Source organism: Taudactylus pleione, unplaced genomic scaffold (assembly GCF_031769625.1).
Source record: "Taudactylus pleione unplaced genomic scaffold, aTauple2 ptg000326l, whole genome shotgun sequence".
NCBI lineage: Eukaryota > Metazoa > Chordata > Amphibia > Anura > Myobatrachidae > Taudactylus > Taudactylus pleione.
Genome location: NW_028284727.1, coordinates 6,426,740 through 6,451,702, shown reverse-complemented (window position 1 = coordinate 6,451,702; position 24,963 = coordinate 6,426,740). Strand labels below are relative to the sequence as shown.

General features: G+C 42.5%; 1 protein-coding gene across 2 annotated transcripts in view; it reads left to right on the top strand.

Annotated features, from left to right (window-relative positions):
* Positions 1–7,370: 7,370 nt before the first annotated feature.
* Positions 7,371–24,963, top strand: part of TPD52L1 (TPD52 like 1) — a 177,440-nt gene continuing 159,847 nt past the window's right edge. For both annotated transcript variants that reach the window (XM_088443068.1, XM_088443067.1), the window contains exon 1: positions 7,371–7,496. In XM_088443068.1, the coding sequence (XP_088299194.1) occupies positions 7,475–7,496 (22 nt within the window). In that variant the 5' untranslated portion in view covers positions 7,371–7,474. The remainder of the gene's footprint in view (positions 7,497–24,963) is intronic.

Genomic DNA, 24,963 nt, shown 5'->3' with positions numbered 1-24,963 from the left:
TTGTGTTGATAAAAGGCTCCAACGCGTTTCGTCCACGTGACGGACTTTATCAAGGAAAAAGAAGGTTTTGCAGACTCATAAAATATGGCATATTAGAGTCCTTGTTCACAATATTTTATAATTGCATATATTTATTTATATAGTTTGAACCAGCGCTTCTTATGATTTTAAACTGTTTTTTCTCATTGCAAAATAGAGAATATAGAAGCTGCTATAGAATTCCAGGTGCGCTATTTTTATTACTCTCTGGCTTCCAACTTGCATGCGTGGAACTATTCTACGCTTCCTATCGGCCTGGGTCTTATAGCGAGAGGATGCCTTCAGCAAATCAGACCGTACTTGAGTCCAGATGGCAGCAAAATTCCGCACCGTATCCTCCACGGCCGGAACATCAAAAACAGGCAGGCTTCGGAATTCGGGAACACGAGGATGAAGGCCATAAACAACCTGAAATGGCGTTTGGTTAGTTGACGAGTGGTAGGAAGCATTATGTGCAAACTTGGCCCACGGCAGCAAGGCAGCCCAATTGTCCTGGGAAGATGTCATAAAAATTCTTAAGAAAGTCTCTAAATCTTGATCAACTCTCTCGGTGGAGCTGTTGCTTTGCGGATGGTAGGCCGTGGAAAAGTTTAACTTCACTTGAAGAACAGAACACAAAGCCCTCCAGAATTTTGCAGTAAACTGCACACCACGGTCAGAGACAATTTCAGCAGGAAGGCCATGAAGACGAAATATGTGTTGGACGAACAACTGTGCCAGGTCAGGAGCAGAAGGTAACTTCTTCAGTATATAGTGGACCATCTTAGAGAATCGGTCTATTACAACCCAGATAGTATTGAAGCTTTGAGAGACTGGCAGGTCTGTGATGACATCCATGGAGAAATGCGTCCATGGACGTGATGGAGTGGGTAGTGGAAGCAATTCCCCAGCTGGAGCTTGTCGTGATGATTTATGCTGGGCACAGGAGGAGCAGGAAGAGATAAAAATCCATTATATCTGCCTTCATAGAAGGCCACCAATAGTGTATTTTCAGGAACTCCAAAGTCTTCCAAGTGCTTGAGTGCCCTGCGAAGCGAGAGGAATGAGCCCAAATGAGAAGCCATTTCCTTAATTCTGGGGCCACAAACGATTTTCCTGTAGGAGGCTGAACTTGTAATGTGGCGAAAACTTTTGATTCCAAGACAGGGGTATTGTTTTGATTTTCAGATTGATCATCACAGAGGAGAGATCTCGATAGGGTATCAGCCTTCTGATTAAGTGCTCCAGACAGGAAGGTCAGGGTGAACTGAAACCTGGCAAAGAATATTGCCCAGCGGGCTAAACGAGGACGCACACATTGAAGGTTTTTGAGAAATATGAGATTTCTATGGTCCGTAAATACAGTAAATGGAAACTTAGCACCTTCTAGTAAATACCTCCATTCCTTCAACGCCAACTTTACAGCTAGTAGTTCTTGCTAACCTATGGCGTAGTTCATTTCGGCAGGTGAGAATTTTTTAGAAAAGAACCCACAAGAATGGACTCGATTGTCCTCATAACGTTGAGACAGGACTGCTCCCACAGCTTCAGATGATGCGTCTACTTCCAACAAAAAAGGCCTGTCCAGATCTGGTTGTCGAAGAACTTTTGCTGAGATAAAGGCCTGTTTTAGAAGATGAAAAGCAGACTCTGCCACAGGTGACCATTGGGCAGGATTATCACCTTTGCGGGTCAAGGCTGTAATGGGAGCCAGCAATGTAGAAAATACCTTAATGAAGCGTCTATAATAATTGGCGGAGCCCAACAATCTCTGGATGGCTTTCAGTGTCTGAGGTCGGGTCCAATCCAGAATTGCTTGTACCTTCTTGGGGTCCATTTCCAAACTGGAGCCAGAAATAACGTAGCCGAGAAAAGGTACACTGGGCACTCCAAAGACACATTTCTCCAGTTTGCAGTAAAGGTAGTTTTCTCTCAAACGGGTCAAAACTTCTTTAACATGTTCTTGATGTTTAGCCACAGAGGGTGAAAAAATCAGTATATCATCCAGATAGACAACAACTGAAACATATAACAGATCCCGGAAATTCTCATTAACGAAAATCTGAAAGACAGCAGGGGCGTTGCACAATCCAAAAGGCATTACTAAATATTCGAAATGTCCATCTCTGGTATTAAAAGCAGTCTTCCATTCATCGCTAGCTCGAATACGAATGAGATTGTAAGCCCCTCTCAGATCTAATTTAGAAAAAATGACACAAAGCCCTTGACCCTATCAAACAACTTAATAATCAGGGGAAGAGGGTATTGATTCTTTACAGTAATGTCGTTAAGGCCTCGATAATTGATACATGGTTTTAAACCACCGTCCTTCTTGCCAACGAAGAAAAACCCAGCTCCGGCAGGTGAAGTAGAGGGTCGAATGAACCCCTTAGCCAGGTTGTCCCGGATGTACTCGGTCATGGCTTGAGTCTCAGGCAAGGATAGCGGATAGGTATGACCACGAGGTGGTATCTTATCAGATATCAAATCAATTGGACAGTCCCATTCCCTATGAGGAGGTAAGATATTTGCTTGCTGCTCAGAGAACACATCGGCGAACATCTGATATTCCTTGGGAATGGCAGAAGAAACTAATGAAACTGTCTTTCTTACAGGTTGAATTTTTGGAAGACAGGATTTCTGACAGTCTATACCCCATGAAAGAATCTGCATAGAACTCCAATCAATCCTGGGATTATGTTGACGCAACTAGGGTAGACCAAGAATAATTTCTTGAGAGGCCTCTGATATCACCAGGAATTTTAAGGACTCAGAATGAAGTGCCCCAATTCGGACCAATACTGGTTGAGTCTCCTTGGTGACTATCCCGTTAGAGGACGTCCGTCTATAGAGGTCAGAGAGATGGCATGATTAAGAGACAAACAAGGAATCTGAAATTTATATATGAAACTAGACGCTATGAAATTTCCGGCTGCTCCCGAGTCAAGTAGAGCAGTAGCAAAGACAGGTTTGGGTTTAAGATCCAAAGCTAGGGTAATCGTGAAATCTTTAATTTTTGGAAACGGGCTCATAACTCCTAACTTGATGTCTCCAGGGTCAGTTAGGATTTGGCATTTCCCGGTTTACGGGGGAAGGAGATCAGTAGGTGACCGGACTCTCCGCAGTACAGACAGAGGTTCTTTTGCATTCTTCTATGACGTTCTTTGGAGAGGTGTGTATGATTCACCTGCATAGGCTCCTCTTCAGTAGGAAAAGGAATGGGACGGGTAGAAATGGAGGGGGCAAATGACCTTTGCCGGTCAGTTCTGTGTTTTTCAGCCTGACGTTCCCTAAAGCATAGGTCAACTTTGATACACAACAAAATCATGTTGTTCAGATTAGTAGGAAGCTCTCGAGTGACTAGATCATCCTTTAGTCGGTCTGACAACCCATGCCAGAAGGCCGAGGTGAGGGCTTCCTCATTCCATTTGAGCTCTGATGCTAAAATTTGAAATTGCACGGCATATTGACTGACAGGACGGACCCCTTGTCTCAGTGTCATGATGTTTGAGGATGCTGATACAGTACGTACAGGTTCATCGAAAATCCTCCTGAAGGATGACACAAAGCCTGCGTAATTATCCAGCAGCAGATCTGAGTGCTCCCAGAGTGGGGAAGGCCATTCCAAGGCCTGGCCGGATAACAGAGAGACTATATAAGCCACTTTAGTTCTTGCAGTTAGAAGGTTGTCAGGCTACAGGGTAAAATGTATGTCACACTGATTTAGGAATCCTCGGCAGAGTTTAGGGTTGCCGTCAAATTTACTTGGTAAAGGAAGATTTAAGCTGGGAGATGATCTGCCTCCTGTATTCCCAGACGCTGATGCGGATGTAGTTGCTGGTACTCCAGGGGTAGAAAAGGAAGTTTGCAAACTATCCTGTCGCTTAGACATCTCTTGCAAAAATTGAGCCATCTGATGCTGAATGTTTTCCAGATTTTCTAAACGACCAGAAATGCACCGGAACAAATCCACTCTTGACTCCTGATCCGTGGCCGGCTCCATGGGGCCAGTGCAAACTGTTATGTTCTGGGTTGTTTGTGGATCCGGGGTGGTAGCAGGAGCGATCACAGAAGCGGGTTTGAATATAAAACTAGGTTTTTAATAGGTGCTTGAGTAGACATAAAATATGGCAGTAAATAAAAGTCCAGGTATATATAAACGTGCACTAGAGTTCTGTGGTGGGAGTAATGGGTTAATGTCCAAGTAGAAACAATTAGAACTGTCCAGGTGTGCAGGTAGTGAGACTGGAATAATCAACCAGGTATGCAGGTAGTGATGCAGGAAAATAATAAGCCAGGTATGCAGGTAGTGAACTAAGGCAAATGAGCAGGATGTCAGCAGGCTCAGGCACTCAGGTATGGACAAGGGTGGTGGAGGAAGCGGGTAGTCCAGCGGAAGCTAGGAGCTGACAGGCAGACTGCCAGACAGCGAAGTTCGCAGGAACAGGATAAGCACAGAGAACTCCCTCTCAGCTAGGCTGAGATACACGTTGCACTGGCAAAGAAGGAAGGCACTGACCCTTCCTAAATACCCCATGCCGTGCTGTTACTGGCCGGAGGGAACATGTGACTCACCAGGATTGGCCAGCCGCATCACCTGGCCAGAAGGCAAAATGGCGGTGCCCATGCCAAATGGAAGGGAGACGCCGCCAGGCCTTACCAGCGCAGAGAGACAACAGGCCCATACAACAACGCGCGCAGCCAAAGCCCGCCACCAGACACCAGCTCCGCCACCAGACAGCCCGCGCCACAACGACCTCACAGGTAACACCCGCCTAGCAATCATGGGCGCTAGTAACGCCACAGATCGCTATGTAAATGTAATTGTTGATAAATGGGCCCCTTACAGGCCTAAGTAAATTCGCAAATCAGCAATCCTGATATCCTGCTAAACCTGAAGTGTGTTATCTTGATATCCTGCTGAGCAATCCTGCTAAACCTGCACTGTGCTATCCTAATATACTGCTGGGCAAGCCTGCTAAATCTGCACTGTACATTTCTGATATCCTACTAACCTCCTCTGTGCAATCCTATCATTCTGCTAGTCAATCCTCTTAAACTACATTGTGCAATCCTGATATCCTGCTGGGCAATTCTGCTAATCTGTACTTTGCAGTCTTGAGATCCTGCTATCTAGCCATGTGCAATCTTGATATTCTACTGAGTTATCTGGTTATACCTGTATCCTGTATTCTGCACCAAGTATCCTTCATCTTGCTGTCTATACCTGCGTTGCAATATGCTGCTGCTACTGCCATTTCTAATCAGTTGTGATACTCTTCAGCACACAGGTTCTCAAACTCGGTCCTCAGGACCCCAAACTGTGCATGTTTTCCAGGTCTCCTCACAGAATCACAAGTGATATAATTAGCTCCACTTGTGGATATTTTAAAATGTGTCAGTGAGTAATAAATACACCTGTGCACCTGCTGAGTGATCTGGAAAATGTGAACTGTGTGGGGTCCTGGGGACCGAGTTTGAGAACCCCTGCTCTAGCTACACTAACATGCCAGTCATCACAGCTATCTTATACCCCTTTTACACCAGAGCTAAAATCCAGGTTATTGCAGGGTTAACCCGGGTAGCTCCTTGATGTAAAAGGGGACAGGGTTGGATTCCTGGATCGAGTGACTCGGTAATCCAACCCAGGTAACTTGCAGGGTTTAACATGGGAATGACCCGTGAAACCCAGCCGTGTAAACGGCGCGAATCGGGTCACGATGACCTCGAGCGCTCCGCATGCCACTAAAACCAAGTGGCCGGTTTAAGTGGCACTCGGAGATTACGTCAACTAATAGCGTCCACTTCCACGCCGGAAAAGTCGGGTCACTGCAGACCTGGCTCCGGTGTGAATGGCGCCGACTCAGGAATATCCTGGGCCGGCGCCGGCTAAATTCCGGGTCTGATCCAGTTTGGAACCCTGTTCAAACCTCCGGGTCAGACCCGGAATTTAAGTATAAAAGCGGCATTAGGGTTCTGACCTGAATCACAATCCTAGTGCAGTGATAAAAACTAAATGGCATTAAATAATGATAAAACATTTATACAATGCATTCTGTTTACAAAGAAAAAAATCTATAATTCAAATGTGCTAACTGTGTATATATATATATATATATATATATATACATAGTAGTCAGATAGTCCGGCACTCCTATACACAAATGAGCGTAGCCATAGCCGTAACTAGACTTTTTGGTGCCCTGTGCCAGAAAGAGCATTGGCGCCCCCCTCATTTTTCAAAGGGACATAATGCACCCAAAAAAGGGCCCTGGCTTCATGGGGAAGGGCCAGGGAAGAGATAGGAGAGGCCAGGAGATGCTGGGGATGAAATAAGAGGAAGCTACAAGCAAGAATCATAATAAACAGAAATTTGACAGGTCCAAACAGCGCCCCCTGACCTGTGGTGCCCTGTGCGATGGCACCGGCCGCACTACCCTAGCTACGGCCCTGAGCGTAGCCCGATGCCTCCACAATGTGGTCATGCATCAATACAATTCCAGAAGTGTGGCGCTCACAGCATATATGAAAGGAATACTAGCACTTTATTGTGTGTGCTAGTATTCCTTTCATATATGCTGTGAGTGCTGCACGTCTGGAATTTTAATATAAATATATATATATATATATATATATAAGAAAACAATCCTCTGGCACTCCTCCACACTGTGTCTCCGGACACATAGTCAATCCTTGCTCCGGTGCCCTCCTTAGGAGGACAGCACCCCCAACGCACACTGTGCCAAAAACATAGGCGGCACTCGGAGACTGATAAACAATGTCACCCCCTCGGCAGAGGGGGTGACATTGTTTATCAGTCTCCGAGTGCCACCTATGTTTTTGGTGCAGTATATATATATGCTCATGTTCTAGGAACATGTTGTGATCACTTGGTTTTATAATGGTATGCTTTTTTATATACTTTTTGCCATACCCAAATTTTACAATGACTTATGTATACTATGCTGTTAGGGGCATATGTATCAAAGATTGATGTGAGATAAAATTGTGAGATATATATCACCAACCAATCAGCTTTCTAACTTACATTTTACAGGCTGTGTTTAAGAAATGATAGTTTGGAGCTGATTGTTTGGTGATATATATTTCACAATTTTATCTCGCATCAAGCTTTGATACATATGCCTCTTAATCTTTTTTGTGACTTGTTTTGTGATTGTCTTGCTAGTGAAACACTGTATCTACCTCCGGGATTCCAAGGGTTAATCCCTCCGAGAGGGGAGGCATAGGCTGATCACTCAGGAGGTGTAGTGGAGTGATGTCAGGGGAGAGAGGTGGAGCAGACACAGGCTGGAGTAGGAGGGAGAGAACTGCCAGTTTGCAGTGGTATTCTGAGATTAGTGCTCAATCAGTACTGAGATACAGTAATAAGTCTCCAGCCCTGGTTTCTATGTGCTCTCCTTAAAAAACGACTTGAGACACATACAAACTAAGAATGGAAAACAAGCGACAGCCAGGTTAGTCAGTGTCTGTTGCTGTCTGTATTTTTGTCTCTAATTGTCTTACAGCTGGCATGCCATATAGTGCACGTGTGACACCCTTAATTTGTGTCACTACTGTGTGAAATGCCTAGTGCCACTGTATTCCTGCACCTTTACTACTAATAACACATTACCCAGCTTGTCATATACAATGTGTCAGATATCTGTAACTGATTTCCCTGGATAAACCTTCATAGCCTGCTTTCCTCCTCACTGTATTTATTCACTAATATGAACTGCAAGTGCGACAATTGTTCTAATAACTTTGTAGCAATGTATACTGTATGATTCCATTAAGATTCTGCCGTTGTGCCTGACTATGTCCATATGATAGGTAGGTTGCTGCAATAAGGTTTGTACTGTTTGCAATTTATTAGACTGCTGGTATCTACAGAATCTATCTATCTATCTATCTATCTATCTATCTATCTATCTATCTATCTATCTATCTATCGTTGATTTATCTGTGAGCTGTATCTCATAATGATTTATCTATGTTTGCATCTATCACATATTGATTCATCTATCTCATATCTATTTTATGTCTGTCCCCACTTATTTTCAATCTGTCTCATATATGTCTGTCTGTGTATCTATCTCATGTTGATTTATCTGTGTCTGTATCCTGTATCACATATTGATGTATCTATCACATATATCCATTTTATATCTATCTAAACTATATGTCTCATATATGTTTATCGGCTTATAATTTTGAACTGGATTTTTTTTCCATCTCTTTATCTAATGCAATTCCTTTCTTTAAGTAGACTTAATATTTGTTTTTAGATTTTGAATAGTTTTTAAAGACTGTATCACAGTAGCTTTCTTATTGTGTACTTGTTGCCACTGTTTTCATTCTGCATCAATACCAGAGTTATCACAGTCATATAGTAATATTTACAACTGTGATTTAAGAGTTAATCTTGTTTTTTGGGGGGGTTTGCACCAATGATTAGAATATACATGTGAGTGGCAGTATTTATTATCTGAATTACCTCTAGTCCATGCTTTTTTAGGTCACAGAATTGCATAAATATGTAAAATAAGAGTCACGTGAGGCAATATGTTTGGTGTGCCAGTAACTGCGGACCACATATCCAAATTTAATATCACATACCAAATCAGTGGTAATTACATTTACTGTATACAGAGGGGATTCCTCTTTTGGCTTTCACCATAATATTTCTCAAATATGTTTATGCATTAACCATAACTCCTACTATATATATATATATATATATATATATAGCATTTTATATCATGCCATATCATGAAAATATCTACGGATGACATTACCTGCTTTTGGACACAATTCCCCTCTTTCTGACCTTCTGCTATGTAGAAAATGGGGGTGGGAGGTTGGGGGATATTATGTCAGGAGTCAGGACCCATTCTGTTACTTGCATTGAGGTGCTATAAAGTACTGCAGCGCATAGTGCAGTAAATTTAGTGCTCCTGAACTGAATTGAGCACTAATGGACAGATTGAGTGCTCATGGAATGTGGTCTGCAATGCAATGGGCTCATGGCTTTAAGTGATAGCTAGGGTCATAATGACAGGACAGGTCAGAAGGAGGAGATGGTACTGTCCAATACTGAAAAACCCTTTTAGCTACAGAAAAGAGGAAGAAGGGCAAGTGTTAAAAATGCTGGCACTCCAAAATCTCTTTAAATGTGTTACAATGTATTTCTGATCCACAAGGCGGATTCCAGGCATCTACTGTATAACCTTGTTTTGCTTATCTATGTAAATGTTCACTGTTGTGATATAATGTTGATTATCAAAATGTATCAGCTGCATACATAGTAGAAAACATCTACTAATATTAATATCCGTTTTATTGTAAGAATGTATAATATGGTTCCTGATTTTTCATTGTTATCAACTTGTCTTTTATACGAATTATGATAAAACAAATCCAACAGTTTGCCGTATTTGCAAGATTTTAACTATTTATGTTTGTGTAAAATATAATGGTATATTTTGAAAAGGTTACTATGTTTCCAAAAAAAATTGTATATATATATATATATATATATATATATTTCAACTTAATTATATATGTACATGTAATGTTATGCAGGGGTTTAAACAGGAGTTTCCGAGCTATCCATTATCACTAGTATGTATTTGTAATATAGTAATTGCTGTCTAATTAACTATATTTTCATTTAACTTAGCTCAATCCACAATTCTAAAACTGTAACAGAGTATTGCCACTTTCTACACATACTGTATATAAACCTTTAGGTCAAAAATCAACATAGCCAAATCCCGTCTGCTCCAGGTCCTCTTCCTGTCTATATAATAAAGAGGAATGTTGATTAAAATGAGGTAATCACATTGGTGTGTGCACATGCATGTCAGACCTCACCTGCTGCTGTCACTGGTCATCTGCCAGGTACACCTATGTCCAGTCACCTGCGGAGGGTCAGCGGTGGTACATGTGGGTACATGTTTTTCCTAATGTGGCCGATGATGCTTTGCTGGTGACTGGACAGAGGCAGAACGTCATATGATGGGCCTGTGGAGGAGGACAGGTGAGAAAGAGGCTGAGGGGACAGGTGAGAAAGAGGCTGAGGGGACAGGTGAGAAAGAGGCTGAAGGGACAGGTGAGAAAGAGGTTGAAGGGACAAGAGATAAGGCTGAGGGGACAGGAGATAAAAAGGCTGGCTGGGGGGACATGAGACAAAAAGGCTGAGGGGACAGGAGATAAAAAGGCTGGCTGGGGGGACATGAGACAAAAAGGCTGAGGGGACAGGAGAAAAAAGAAGCTTAGAGACAAGAGAGAAAGGCTGAGGGGACAGGAGAGAAAGAGGCTGAGGGGACAGGAGATAAAAAGGCTGGGTGGACAGGAGATAAAAAGGCTGAGGGGACAGGAGATAAAAAGGAGCTGAGAAGGGCGAGAAAGAGGCTGTGGGGACAGGAGAAAGAGAGAAAGAGGCTGTGGGGACAGGAGAAAGAGAGAAAGAGGCCGTGGGGACAGGAGAGAAAGAGGCTGAAGGGACAAGAGAAAAAAGAGGCTCAGCGGGCAAGAGAGATGCCACGGAGGGGATAGAAGAGAAAGAGGCTGAAGAGACGGGTAAAAAAATTGAGGGAACAGGAGAGAAAGAGACTGAGAAGTCAGGAGATAAAATATCTGAGGGGCAGGCAAGAAAGAAACTGAGGGGGCAAGTGGAACAGAAATGGGCAGATTTAGGGATCAGAGACGCAGGAGGGACTAAAGTGAAAGAAAAATCCCAGGAACCTGAGTGCTGTAGTAAGTGGTGTATACTAGTGGAGTGCTTAATAGAACAGCCCTGTGTTTATAGTATTTAATAGTCATAATGCTTGTGGTATACAGGAGTGATATACTGTGTCTTTTTCATAAGATGCAGAGATTCGTAACAAGAGTGGAAGCAATGTATAGATATTTAAATTAAGTTAGGTAATAGATTAAACTGTTGAAAGTTAATAATGTGAGGAGGATATGTGGCCGTATACTAACGGGTATTAGTATCAGTAATATGAAGCTTATATTGCCACATAATAGGTAGGGATGACCATCACCACCGATAGTTAACCATTGATGGTATTGATAGCAGAAATTCAATGGTTCTCTGCAATCGATTGCAGAAAGCCCGGAGATTTTTTTTTCCCTGTTGTGGTGGGGGCTCAGAGTTTAGCTCCGCCCCTAATCTGATCCATAAAGCCTCACCCCTCCTCTTATTGACCCTCCACTGGCTGAGTCCTGTCTCCACTTGTGGCTGTCATTGGCCATCCCTAAATATAGGTCACTGCTTACACCTCACATTGAGTACTGTATACAGTTCTGGAGACCCTATCCTCTTAAAAGACGTTGATAAAATAGAATAAATTCAGAGAATGGCTACTAATTTTCTGCATAAGCTTCATAACAATTTTGTCAGGGAAGACTTGAAGACAGGGGCGTATTAATAATGGGTGCAGGGTGTGCAGGGCCCACACCGCACACCCTGCACCCATTTTATACTTACCACTCCAGAGTCCATTTTCCCAATGTTTTGCGCATGCGCAGTATGAAAAACACCGGAAAATGGTGTCGGCGCCATTTTCCCAGTGACCTGCGCATGTGATGTAGACTCTGGGCACAGACTAGTGCCCAGAGTTTACTGCTGCGCTCAGTGCACTGCGGCCGCCGGAGAGGGAGGAGGGGGCCCCAGACGGAGACTTCACACGGGCCCCCTGCTCTCTTGAAATGCCTCTACTTGAAGAGATGAACATGTAAATAAATCAAAAGTATTAATGGCATTCAGGAAGGCAGCATTTAAAAAAAATGAGGCTTCCTAAAAGGGTATAAGGGCTGTATGTGGGTCATGGGTTTAGGGAGGAGGGCCGGCAGAGGGCGGTATAGAGCCCTATTACGGCACTAGTGATTACAGGTGATCAACATACAATAGATGCTAAGGGGGCCATATAATTTGAAAGAGTGGACTCCACATTTACAAATGTAATTATGAGTCTGAATGTGCGTATAGTGCCCTCCCACCCATATACAGGAAATATCTATTTTCCATATTACATGGAAATAGTGGACCTGATTCAGATGTGGATGGTATTACATGCTGTGCAATACCATCCAGCAAATATTTAACTATAGCAGGAGGCATGTATAGGAAGCAGACGCCTCATGACAGCAATAGCGGTCCAAGTGCAGAGTCCATAGACGCTGCATCGGATCACCATCACTACTGTCGGTCACGATGGCAGCAGTACCTGCCAGTCTAAGTAAGTCCACTGATGCAGACCCTGGCCTTGGCACTCCTGGAAAATGGGGACGTCACAACCTCGATTGCAGGAATGCTGGCCAGGCACGCCCCCACTCTGCCCCCCAAATGCCGCAGCATGTCAATCATACTGCAGCTTGGGGGATCTGTGAGCAAGATTGCAGGACCCATTCTACACATGCAAAGTTTTCCAAAAATCTGAAAACTGCTGTAATAAATTCAGTAGCATCTGGACCTAAATCAGACCCATTGCCTGGTGAGACAATAGCTACTAGTGGGCCATATAATTTTCCCCACTTTGAAATATGGGTGCCACCTTGGTTGAAGCTGTTATGATAGGGCACGTAGTTTGCTTCCTCGCAAATAGGGCTGTGACACTAACGTAGCATTTTGTGCGCAGATATAGCCACAGTCGCACACATTTTAATCAGCATAAGCTGCTTGTGCATCCTATTGGCATCACTTTGCGAATAAGACTAATTTTAAGGGAGAAAGTTGAACGAAAAGAAAGAAGCTGCTACTGAGTCTAGAAGGGCTGTTTAAGGTGCAGGTAGTCTAGTTGTATGGGGACACATCTGTATATGAGGCAGGATAGAGAAAATGTTTCCCTGGCTTTGCAATGATAACAATCAAGGCTTCTGGAATAGGCCATGGGTGTTCTTTAGAGTCAAACACCAGGTTTAATGTTTTTATGAGCTTAGGGACATAAAATGCTCTATGCTTTTTGTTCAATTCCACTGGATCCCATCCAATGTACTTATTTATTTGGGAAGTAATTGCAGCACCCACTTCTAGCATAATGTAATAAGGCTGTGCTCTATCGAGGCAGAGTGGGAAGAGAGATGGCACTCAGGTGTCTTAATATCTGGTCCCTATAATGGGCAATGACATGCTCATAAAACTAGTATGGGGAAGAAGGAGAAAACTCTCTTGTTTGGGGGCACTCGAATGTAAAGGTTATAATCAAAATAATATATAAAAAATAACTTTTATTAGATATATATTAAAATACCAACAACAAGTCAAAGCCCATTACTTGATGGCCTTACTGTTGGAATAACAGCTGTAAATTGTCACCAGCAGAACACGAACATACATAGAACATAAGACGACATATAATACAATATTGGTCACAATTGTGTGAAGCTAAGTGAAATATTACAAATTGGTCTCTAATTCTCTATCTCATACAGTATTGAGACCAATGTAAGACATTTTCTAGTTCAATGACCACATAGTATCATCATAGCACAATGGCTAATCACAATTGCAGCAGAAACATCCAAGGAAATCTTCTAGAAAAAAGTATGATAATGACAATACAATATTCAATATAAATTACGTAAGATATCACAGCACAATTCCACTGAACAGTACTTTAACGATAAGGGGGTCAGATGGAATAATAACTGACACTACAAATATCAAAATAAATATAAGTAAATCACAGGTTGTTGTGAGAGGCAGATCACACATAAGTCACCTGTGATGCCACCCAGGTACTAGTAGACAGTAAGGTTATAGGTAAAAGTTAAGCTGCTCCTTTATATGGAGTTTACAAAATAGCAGCTGCTGCATGCCATTGTATAACCATTGAATGGCATGTGAGCGTACTATAAAGGTACACCCGGGGTAGGAATAAGTATAATGAGTATTTGCTGTTGGACTACGTTAAAAAGAAGGTCCTGGTGTAAACATTGCAGGAACCTCTAATAGACGGACCCCAATGAGAGTACTCATAGAAACAATAGTACTAGAAATCGTAATGGAATGAAATAACACAGCATAGGTTTGCAATCTGTGCTGCTGCCAGTCATGTACCAAACGGTACATAATTGTGGACTTTCATTATTCCTTTGATTAATCATATCCAATATATTAGATCCTGTGCTCAAACTATATCCTCCTATTCCCCTTTTCCCTGGTCATTTATGCTCATAAAACTCCTGGAAAACCAGGAAAATATAAGCAACTAAACAGTGACATATTCCTCTCATCCAACACAGCCACAGGTGTTACCACTCTCTGCCCAGCCAAATAGACCAAGTATCTGCCTCCTGTCAGAGTTCTTGCTGACTGTGTCTAGCAACAGGGAATATTTACATTTAACTAATAGAAAAAAGTTCCAGTCATTCTGAGCCTGCAAACACGACCTCCTGTCAGATGGGGTGCGAGAAAGCAATTACACTCCCTCCCATTCTCAACATAGGAGTTCCAGTTCACTTTCTGTACGAGAGAACCGTATTAGTTGAGACACTCTCTTAATGAAAGTCCCCCTCACAAGGGCCTTAAATGCTTCCCACATTGACCTCAAAATACCCCTCCCTCTGAGCAACCATTTCTGACCCAATACCATTTTGATCACTCAAAATGGATTCATGCTCGAGTTACCACATGAGATGGCAATATCAATAATCAATACTAAGGGAGATTGGCCACAAGATCGATTCTATTATTATTATTATTATCCTTTATATGGCACCACAATGGCTCCATCACGCCTAACATAGTATATAAACAGAAACAGTATGAACAAAACAAGAAAATAGTAGCTTACATTGCAGGATATGGAAAATGTTTATAAACATTGCTGTATCAGCAGTAATAATACCCTATTAAGCAACATGACAACAGAGCCCAAGTGTTGGGGCCATTCTAGGCAGTGGGTAGAAGATTATGGTACAGTATAAGTCAGGGAAGGAAAAGCACATGAAGGAAGAGGGCCTTGCTCATGAGTGTTTACAGTCTAAAGGGGAGGGGCAGACTGACAGGGGTGACACAGACAGGATAGACAGTGAGCATGGAGCAGTAGGTTAATTATGAGAGCTGGAAGACTTTTTGATAAAGAAGTGGGTATTGAGAGCCTGTTTGAACTTCTGTAGAGAGGTGGAGAGTCTGATAGGGAGAGAGGGAAATCCACTGGTAGGGAGCAGCAGGGGCAAAATCTTGGAGGAGGGAGATTGAGAAAATAATCAGTTGGGAGGAGAAGCTGTATTAACTTGTGGAGCAAAGTTTGTGGACAGGAGTGTGAAGGGAGATGAAGTAAGAGATGTAAATAGGAGAAGATTGGGTGAGGGCTTTGTAAGTGATTGTGAAAAGTTTGTATTAGGATCTGCAGGGAAACCAATGTAGGGCTTGTAGGAGAGGGGAGGCCGATGTATATTTTGAAGTTGAGCTAGGCAGCAGCACTGAGGACAGATCGAAGAGGAGAAGTGGAAGATAAGGAGGCCAGATAAGAGAAGGTTACAGGAGTCCAGGCTGGAGATGTCCAGTGAATGGATGAGGGTCTTCGTTGCCTCCAGGGTGAGAAAAGGTCTGGTCCTGTAGATATTTTCAGATGGAAGTGGTAGGTGTGGTTTGAAGGAGAGGGAGGAATCAAGAATAATTCAAGGGAATAAGTTTAATAAAGGTCTGCTTTGGTTCTAAACCAAAACCGACATTAAACAATGGACATCAAAATCCGGTTGCTGTGAAAAAACAGACTACTTATTATCCATTGAGTTTCAGCTTCAATTTAGCCCGACGTTGATGTCAGTCATTTTTTGTAGGTCTATATGCTGTCGCTTTTGATCATTATAATTAAAAATAAAATTGTATGGACCCCCCCACCTTCCCAAAACTATAACCAGCCCCAGCCTGGGCTGGAATGGGAAAAATAGGGGGGAAAATGTCATAGGGTTCCCCATATTTTCCTATCTCCACCAGCTGGGGGGATAATGCCATAGCAGTGGGACACACAGTGTGAATCAGGGCCTGAGTTTAGAATATGGTTTTCAGATATGGACTGGAGTGACTGTTCTCAATTAATCTCTTTCAGATTAAGCCTTTCTGTATAGATCAAAGACTCTTCAGTACAATATCAATTGCCTGCCATTTAGGAAGTACTGATGCTATTGGTCATATGAATTGTAAGGTGTTTCAAGAAATGGCATAGAATGAAAGGTTATCTCTTTGTGAGAATGGAATAATCTTTATTGACAGCTTCCTAAAATGACCTGGTGCCCATGCAAATGTGGGCGTTTCTTCTTTCCTATGTGTACTAGTCCAGAAGAAGGGCAAGTGGATTCTTCTTTCTTGTGGAAAAGGAGGACACATGGTCCATTTATGTCCAAATAAATCAGAAATGGGAAAACCAGTGATCTGATGGGGAGGAGATCTCTTATTGTTCTTTAAAAAATGTGGTAAACACCATACAAACTCCTGTATTTATATGCTCTTCTGCTGCACCTGCGGCACTGTTTGCTTTAAATGATAGCAGAGCTGTTGACAACTTCATAGATTAGAGATCTGTATCCAAACTTGGTCTACAAGTAGTGCCACGGTCTCCATCATCAGCTTGAACCACAACAACCTCTTCGATTAAGTTCCAAACCACCACCCTTTCTACCATGACAATCAGAAGTCTGTAATCTGAAAATATCTTGTTCTGTTTAACAGTTCTCCTTCCTATCCGGTGATCTTGGAGCAAATATTATCAGTCAAAATGCAGCAATGTACCCACTAGGTTGGCTACAAAATCCATTAAGGGCTTTTTTAGTTCTTACAAGGACTTCTCCAATGTCTTCTGCAAGAAACCAGCACATATTCTACCTTCATCGAGGGCATACATATAGAGGTAAAGTCAGAGGAGAGATATATCCAGGAGAGTCTGGAGAAGAGGTTCATTCCAAATCCCTTTTAGGAGTGTGTCTGTTATTTATTAACAATAAAGATGTTGTTCCTGCATACACTACAGAGGGCTCAATAAGATCCCTGTCAAGAACTAAAATCCCTCTGGAGCTCTTCAATCAATTGAAAGATGCAGTAGCGTTATTATTTTTTAACAACTTGTGGGAAGCCAACAACTTAATTCACATCAGAGAATAAAGGATGAGTGGAACATTGCAACACATACACAGGTCATTATGAGTACTGGTAATGCTGTTCTGACTCAGTAATGCCTCGGTAGTTTTCTAAGACTTTATTAACATGATGTTGATGGAGTTTCATGGGTAATTCATGGTGGTGTATTTCAATGACATCTTCATCTCTTTATACTGTAGTGCAGCTAGGGGTTGATTTTTGGGGCGTGGGTCCCCTGGATTGCTTTGGTTGGGCTGCTTCAGGGCATCGCATTATAAACACATTTTCCTTTCTTGCACTTCTAGCACCTCTATTGTTTGTTTAATATATATGTATTTTTTTGTTGTTTACATCTTTATTTTTCACCTCACTACATGCAGCAGTAGTGGCTCTTATCTATCTATCTATCTATCTATCTATCTATCTATCTATCTATCTATCTATCTATCACCTTTTTACACTTCACCTTTCCTCATTGGAATGATGCCCTGGGGTGGCTCAGCTGAGCTTGTTTGGGGGTGTGCTGCGCTCTGGATTTCAACCCCAGTATGTTAGAAACCTACCCTCAGAGGTTAGCTGGGCACGGTGGGTAGGCCCATAACCATGGCCATGATTATGCCAAAACCTCTATTTATTGCAAAATGTATTGTATTATATATAATTAGTAATGTTGGAGTTGTGCACCTGTAACTCTTCTTCTTGTGTTTGCAACATTGGTCTCCACAGGTAGCACCTCCCATTAAATATATATATATTCAGAGTGTGCAGTCTAGGGCCCCTTTCTACACTGACTCAGTAATGCCCTTGTAGTTTTCTAAGACTTTATTAACAATATGCTAATGGAATTTCATGGGTAATTCATGGTGGTGTATTTCGATGACATCTTCATCTACATCGCCACTCTTGAGCAGGACAGCTAGCATATCCACAAAGTGCTACAAAATCTCTGAGATCACCAACTTTGAGAGGCGTTTAATTTGTTAATTTCCATCTTTTGTGGCTCCACTCTTAGTTGCTTGCAATCCACATGCAATGCCAATGTTCATGTAGTTGAGTGATTATTTGTTACTGCATGTGCATGAAAAGTAGTGAAAACCCATATGACACTTGCGTCACACAGAGTGTAAAAACAAAGGTGCTGCTGCACCAGATTCAGATGGTATGAGAAAAGTGAAGGTTATTTCTGGGCAGTGACTTGTAGTGCATTCAGAAATGGTCAGTACAGTGGGTGTATTATGAGTGTGTATTGAGCGTATCAATGCAAGTGGCTGAATTCCCAGATGCACAGCCAAAGCATAGGATGGAGAGACTGCACCTACCATAGGGCTGATGCAATGTTCGATGGTGCGACCAATGGTTGCGTATAAGGATGCACCAATCGGTATTATATTGTGCACATTTATCTGCATGGATGTACTCAAGGGAAGGAGTTTGTATGCTATTTGCATAAACTGTGCTGCATTCGTATTTGCGTGCAACTCAGAGCCAGCCCCATAGTGTTAACCAGAAAAGGGATGTATCCTATGCATTGGTCTGGGGAGATTTACCATGCATTTGAGGCTCTATGGGCTTTTCAGTCTGTTTATGTTCTCGGTCAACTGAATCTTGAACTGCCTTTCATAATATCAGCAAAGCGGTTAAATCCCAGGCAAGCCAGATGGACCCCATTTATCTCTTGCTTTGATTTCTCAATCCCCTTCAGACCTGGGTTTAAGAATTAGGTGGATGCGCTTTCAAGGAGTTTTCTTCAGTAACATGCAGACTCTCCTTTTCCCATTACCATTGTTCTGAGAAGATCTTACTTGTTCTTACCAGAGATTTATACTAGCTACAGTTAGCCCAAAGTTATTCTCCAGTTGTGACTTTGTTGGGGTTACTGTTTATTCCAGGAAAGAGTTAAGCATTTTTTGGAGAAGCCCTTTACTGCAAAACCTTGGGGCATTAGTGGGTTTCTCGTTCCCTGAAAATTCTGTCACGCTTAGTTTGGTGGCCAGCAATTATTCAGAAAGACATTAAGGGGTATACTTACTAAAGTGTGGGTTTTAGAAGTGGAGATGTTGCCTATAACACCAATCAGATTGTAGCTATTATCTTTTAGAAGGTGCTAAATAAATGTCAAGTAGAAACTGATTGGTTGCTATGGGCAACATCTCCACTTCTAAAAACCCGCATTTTAGTAAATGTACCCCTAAGAGTTTTGTAATGTCCTGTCCATCCTGTGCAAGGCCCAGCATTTGGTAATTCATGACAATAGCAATTCCGACCAGGCCATCGTGCCATATATCAATGCACTTAATTGTAGATCTGCCTCTGTCCAAGGACTGGTACACTATCTGAGTGGCACACTTTATCCCTGACTGGTCTTCATTCTGCCCAAGTTCTGATTAAGTTGTTTGTGCAACACATTCTTAGGCCTCATTTAATCCCTGCTAATATAGTTTCTGACAAAGGGACCTGGTTTATTGCCCACTTTTGAACGGTGTTCTGTGCTATGTTGGGAATTTTGCTGAGATTTTCTTTAGAATATCACCTGCATACAAATGGGAAGATCAAAAGAGCCAATTCAAGTCTGGAGCAATACTTGAGGGGCTATATATCTCATTCGCATCAATATGTGGTCACTCTCGTAGGAAGAGATTGACTTTATCGATGCTCTTAAAATCTCATCTAGGTCATCTCCCATTTTGTGTTTGTATAGATACCATCCAAAGGCAATAATCATCCAGAACCCTTAAATGTAAGGAGAAACGCTGCTCATCTTACCATACTTTGGAAGATAGTTTATATGTCTTTATGGCCAGCAGCAAAATCACAAGAATAGTAATTACAAGTTAGGACAGAGTCTTGTTTTCCCCTTGGAACCTTAAACTCAAACAATCTTCTGCTAAATTTGGACCAAAATATATCAATCATCAAAAATAAATCCCTGTCATCATCCAATTAGATATGACAGTTTCTATACTTCTTCAAATAACATTCCATTGTTCTTTTTAAGCTGGTGTTCTAGCCTTTCATAAGAAACATCCATCCAATCCTTAATATTGGGATCCCTAATCAAGCTGGAGAGAGTAATGTCAGAAACAGTTGCAGACATTAAACTACTCAGCAGCAGATTTATTATGTGAGTATTTGCAGTGCACTGATACTTTCTGGTTGCAATCCAGAGGCATTATGTGACTAATTACATTTCTGTCTTCCAGTTTGCATCCAAGGGTTTATCGAGCATGTAGAGTATTAATTATCATAAAATATGCTTCGGGCGTACGTTTAACTCTGTATCTGCACCCTAATCTTTAACACAAACTCTGTGGGTACAAACTTAAACATGACATATCCTTACACATGTTACTGCCCAAATACTATTTGCTGACATTAATAGCTGTGAAACAGTGACTGTGGCATGTGGATGTAGTCCAGAAGCCGACGATCTAAATCCCAAAGGAATGTAGTCCGGAAGCCGACGGACTAAATCCCGACCGCTGGCTTCCAGACACTGTAATCCCGGCGTGGTACTGATGACAGGCGTAGAAAACTCAATACCTGTCATTAACCAGACGCCGGAAGACTGATGCCCGGCATACCAAACGAAAGTAAGTCGGGCACGGGCAGCCGCACGCGCGGGTGTGGGTGTGGCAGGTTAGGTTTAGTGCAGGTTTGCTGGCTGTGTAGGCAGTGCAGGGGTTGCTGGCGGTATCCTCAGTACATGGAATGGCAGTGCTGCGGTGCTGGCAGTGTCCTCAGTGAAGGGTACCGGTGATGTTGGCAGTGTGGGGTGCCAACGGTGTCTTTAGTGCAGGTTTTCTGGCTGTGTCAGCACTGCGGGGGTTGCTGGCGGTGTCCTCAGTTCATGGAATGGCAGTGCTGCGGTGCTGGCATTGTTCTCAGTGAAGGGTACCGGTGATGTCTCAGTGCAGGTTTGCTGACTGTGTCGGCAGTGCAGGGTGTTCTCAATGCAGGGTGCCGGCGGTGTCGGCAGAGCGGGAGAGCCAGCAGTGTCATCAGTGCAGGTTTGCTGACTGTGTCGGCAGTGCAGGGGTGCTGGTGGTGTCCTCAGTGTGGGAGTGTCGGCAGTGTGGGAGTCGCTGACGGTGTCCTCAGTACGTGAGGCAGCAGGGTGCAGGCAGTGTCGGCAGCGGTGATGTCTGCAGTGGGTGATGCTGCCAGTGGGGGTGCCGGCAGTGTCGGCAGCGGGGGGTGCTGGCGGTGTCAGGTGGCGAGGGATGGCGGGCGCCATCTTTTTTCTTCTGTGTTCATTTTCAATGGGCTTAACGCTGATTGGCTGAGAGCTGTGAAAGACGGCTCTCTCAGCCAATCAGCGTTAAGCCCGCTCAATACAAAACCTCGCAACCCGACAGCGGGGTAGCGAGGTTTTGCCTCGGGTGAGGGATCCGGGGCAGGCAGGGAGATCCGAGCTTCACTCGGATCGCCCCGGATATCCGAAATTCGTGTGGGTTCGGATCTCTGAGATCCAAACCCGCTCATCTCTAATTCTGACAGTGAAAATTTCTAGGTGGAAGCAATTGGATATTTTTTTTCTTGCATCCTTCTGCATTGTAATAACTAATAATTCTTGTCTTTATCTGCCTAGCGGAGTTTATAGATAGTAAGCACAGTGTCTTCTTGTGGCATAATTTTATCTTCAATCAAATTCTGATGCCTCACATATTCAAATATAAAAGAACCAAATGGAAAGTGCCCAAAGGTTTACACATGTCCCATTCACCATATTTAATTGTTTTTAATAATAATAGTGCATGAAAATTTGCAGATGGTGGGATTGAGTTGAGAGCATATTTGCAGACTTCTCATCTGCCTACTCTGGAATGGGGCAGCCAGGTTGGCAAGGTGTGGGATGTGGCATGGCAGAAGTTGGTGGTTCAGAGGCATGACGGTGTATTGCATCATCATCACCCCATCCCCACTATACAATGCCACGATTATCGTCATTGTAAAAGGGGGCATGATGGAGCGATTTTGTGTGAATCACGACATTGGCTGCCTGGACCAACCACTTATCTCGGGAAGTGGGTAGCGCAGAGTGGTCACAGCAACCTCCAGGAGACTTGTCTACTCGTCCGGGAGAGCCATCCAAGATTCTGGGGTCTCCAGAACGTTATGGGAGAGCAGGCAAGTATGGTTGACAAACAAGTGAAGAGATGTATCTTGGTATAGTTTTGTTAGTGGGCCTCATGTATGAAGTGCCGAACAGCTGAGGCACACAGCCAAATAAGCTTTTCCACCAAAGCACATGGGTTTGAAGATAATTTAAAGAGGAGCACTAATGCACCTAGTTGTGTTTGAAGCAGTATAAACATAATGTTTCATCATGTGGAGCAAGATTACTAAAATGTAATAAAGAGGTGACAAGAGCTGATTTTTAGCATGCCATCTGTTAGACTCTTATGGTGCATACACACGATCAGATTTTTCCTTCAGATATGAACGATAACGATTTAAAAATCGTTCAGTCGTTCATATCTGAAGGAAAATCGTTCATATCTGACATGCCTGAACGATGGACGATCAACGATGCGCGTTCCCGATGGTCAGATAACGATTTCTGATATCTGATGTGTTTGCAGTCAGACTTGGACGATTCCATTCATTTTAATGCAGTCAAAAATCGTTCAATCGTTCAAATCGTTCAAATCGTTCAATCGTTCATCTGACAAATCTGACAAGTCTGACAAATCTGACCGTGTGTACGCTCCATTAATGTTTCATAACCAGATAAAAGTACACTGCCTGCAGCTACATTAATATACTCACTCCCTTCTCCAAAGCTAAATTATACTTGGCTGAATAATTCATTTGAATGTTCATTTCCAACTAGATGCAGCATCAATACTGCTTAAAATTGACTTCTCACTGTTTCTGACCACTGTGCTTTGTGTATGTGACCTGTCATCTTCTGCAGTTCAAGTGGTTTCTTCTTCTGTAAGTGACATTTTAGTGGGCAGTGCTGATTCCAGGTGGTGATTTGCTAGAGATCAGTCGCCTACTCTGAGTCTTAGGAAAAACATAGTGAGTAGGTGTCAGTGTTCTCATTAATTTCTTTGCATGCTTGTAATATTATAACTGATTGTGAAGACAGAATGTGCTGAGAGACTTCACACAGATTTATAGACTCTAATAAATGAAAGAAAATAATATTACGCAGGTTACACTGACTGTATACATATACATATATATAGGTTTAATAAGTCAAAATCCATAATTACAGCTAACAAAAATGTATTCCTTGAGTGCTGTTAATGGCAACAATCAACACCGAACTACTGTATATCTCCCATTGTGCTTTGCAAGCTGCTGAGCATCAGGACAGATAAATAGAACTCTAAGTAATCCTAATGATATCCAGAGATGGCGTATGTTTTCCACAAAACCTGCGATAAAGCTACTTTCCATAATTTGACAAAATAGAGAAATATTGCATTCCCCATACTAGTCTAAAAACCTTTATTTTCCCTTTTTGATAAATTGAATGAAGCCTGGGGTAAACTGTTCTCCTGGCAAAAAGAACTCCAAGTCAGCATCCTGTTTTTGTTTTGCATGTAGTACCACACATTACAATACATCAGTAATTCATGTTAAAATTCAGTTGCACACGAAAAAGCAAATAAATTGAATAGAGTACCCCTTTCCTCAAAGCCCCCCCCCTCTTATTTATTGACAAGCATAACCATTATAACCTGCGTGACGACAAGTGTTGAGTTCACTTTCCCATACAGCATTTTTTCTAACTGAATTATCTCATGTATAAAGATTCCGGTTGGGCTGTTTCAGAGAGATTTCCTTCTGGGTTTAGCAGATTAATTAAATGGTGGATAAGGGTGTCATTATGGTAATATAAATTTGTGTGTTTTTTTTATTTTTTATTATTTGATACATTTTTGGATCCACATGTTTCAGCACTCCATGGCATGCTGGCATATCCAACGAGGCTGTGTCCTCGCACCAGTGTGCGGCCAAGTCATGACGTTACTACAAGGCCGCACATGAAATTTCACCCATCGCTTGTCACAGGCCTGACCTTGAATATTCGTCCACCTATCCTCTCTGATTCCCCCTGCCACCACACTTTTCATACCCAGCTGCCGTGGAACTACGTCACCATGCGGCCGCATCATGACATCACTACGCAATGACGTGGTTGTCCGCACATGAAACTAGCTGAGGTTAGCATAGTGCATTGTTGCCGGGCAGACCTGCGTATGTCAAGACCGGCCCATATGGCCATCGGCCCTTCTGGCATTTGACAGAAGTGCCAGTCTGGCCCTGCATCTAGTAGAAAACCATAACATTTAAATATAATAATTTGAGAAACTTAGGCAACATGTTTCCTTAAAGTGCTACAGTGTGTTTATGTTGGTGATGAGGAGGTGAGGTGTATGGCCAGTAATGGGGTAAATGAAGTGATGGAACAGTGAGACAGTAATAGGATCAGTAAATTAAATTGATAGTGATGAGGCAATGGGATGAATGAACAGTGATTTATGTTTCTGTATTTTATGGTGATCACCAGGAACTCTCTTTCTTATATGGTGGTCACTAGCATGCTCTCTTTATTGTATATCATTCCCTGGAATGCTTTCTACAGTATATGGTATATGGGTCGCTGGGATGCTTTTTGTATTGTATAGAAGTTACTAGGTCGTTCTATGTACTGTATGGTAGTGACAAGAGAAGCCCTCTATATTATATAATGGTCACTAGGATTCTCACTACATTGTATGTCATTACAATGCTCTAAGTTTTGGGTTCAGGTGGGCAGATGTTATGTTTTATTTTACACTGCTAGGAAAATGTAATTTAACCCAACCTACTTTTGTGCTGGTCCTGTCTAAAGTTGA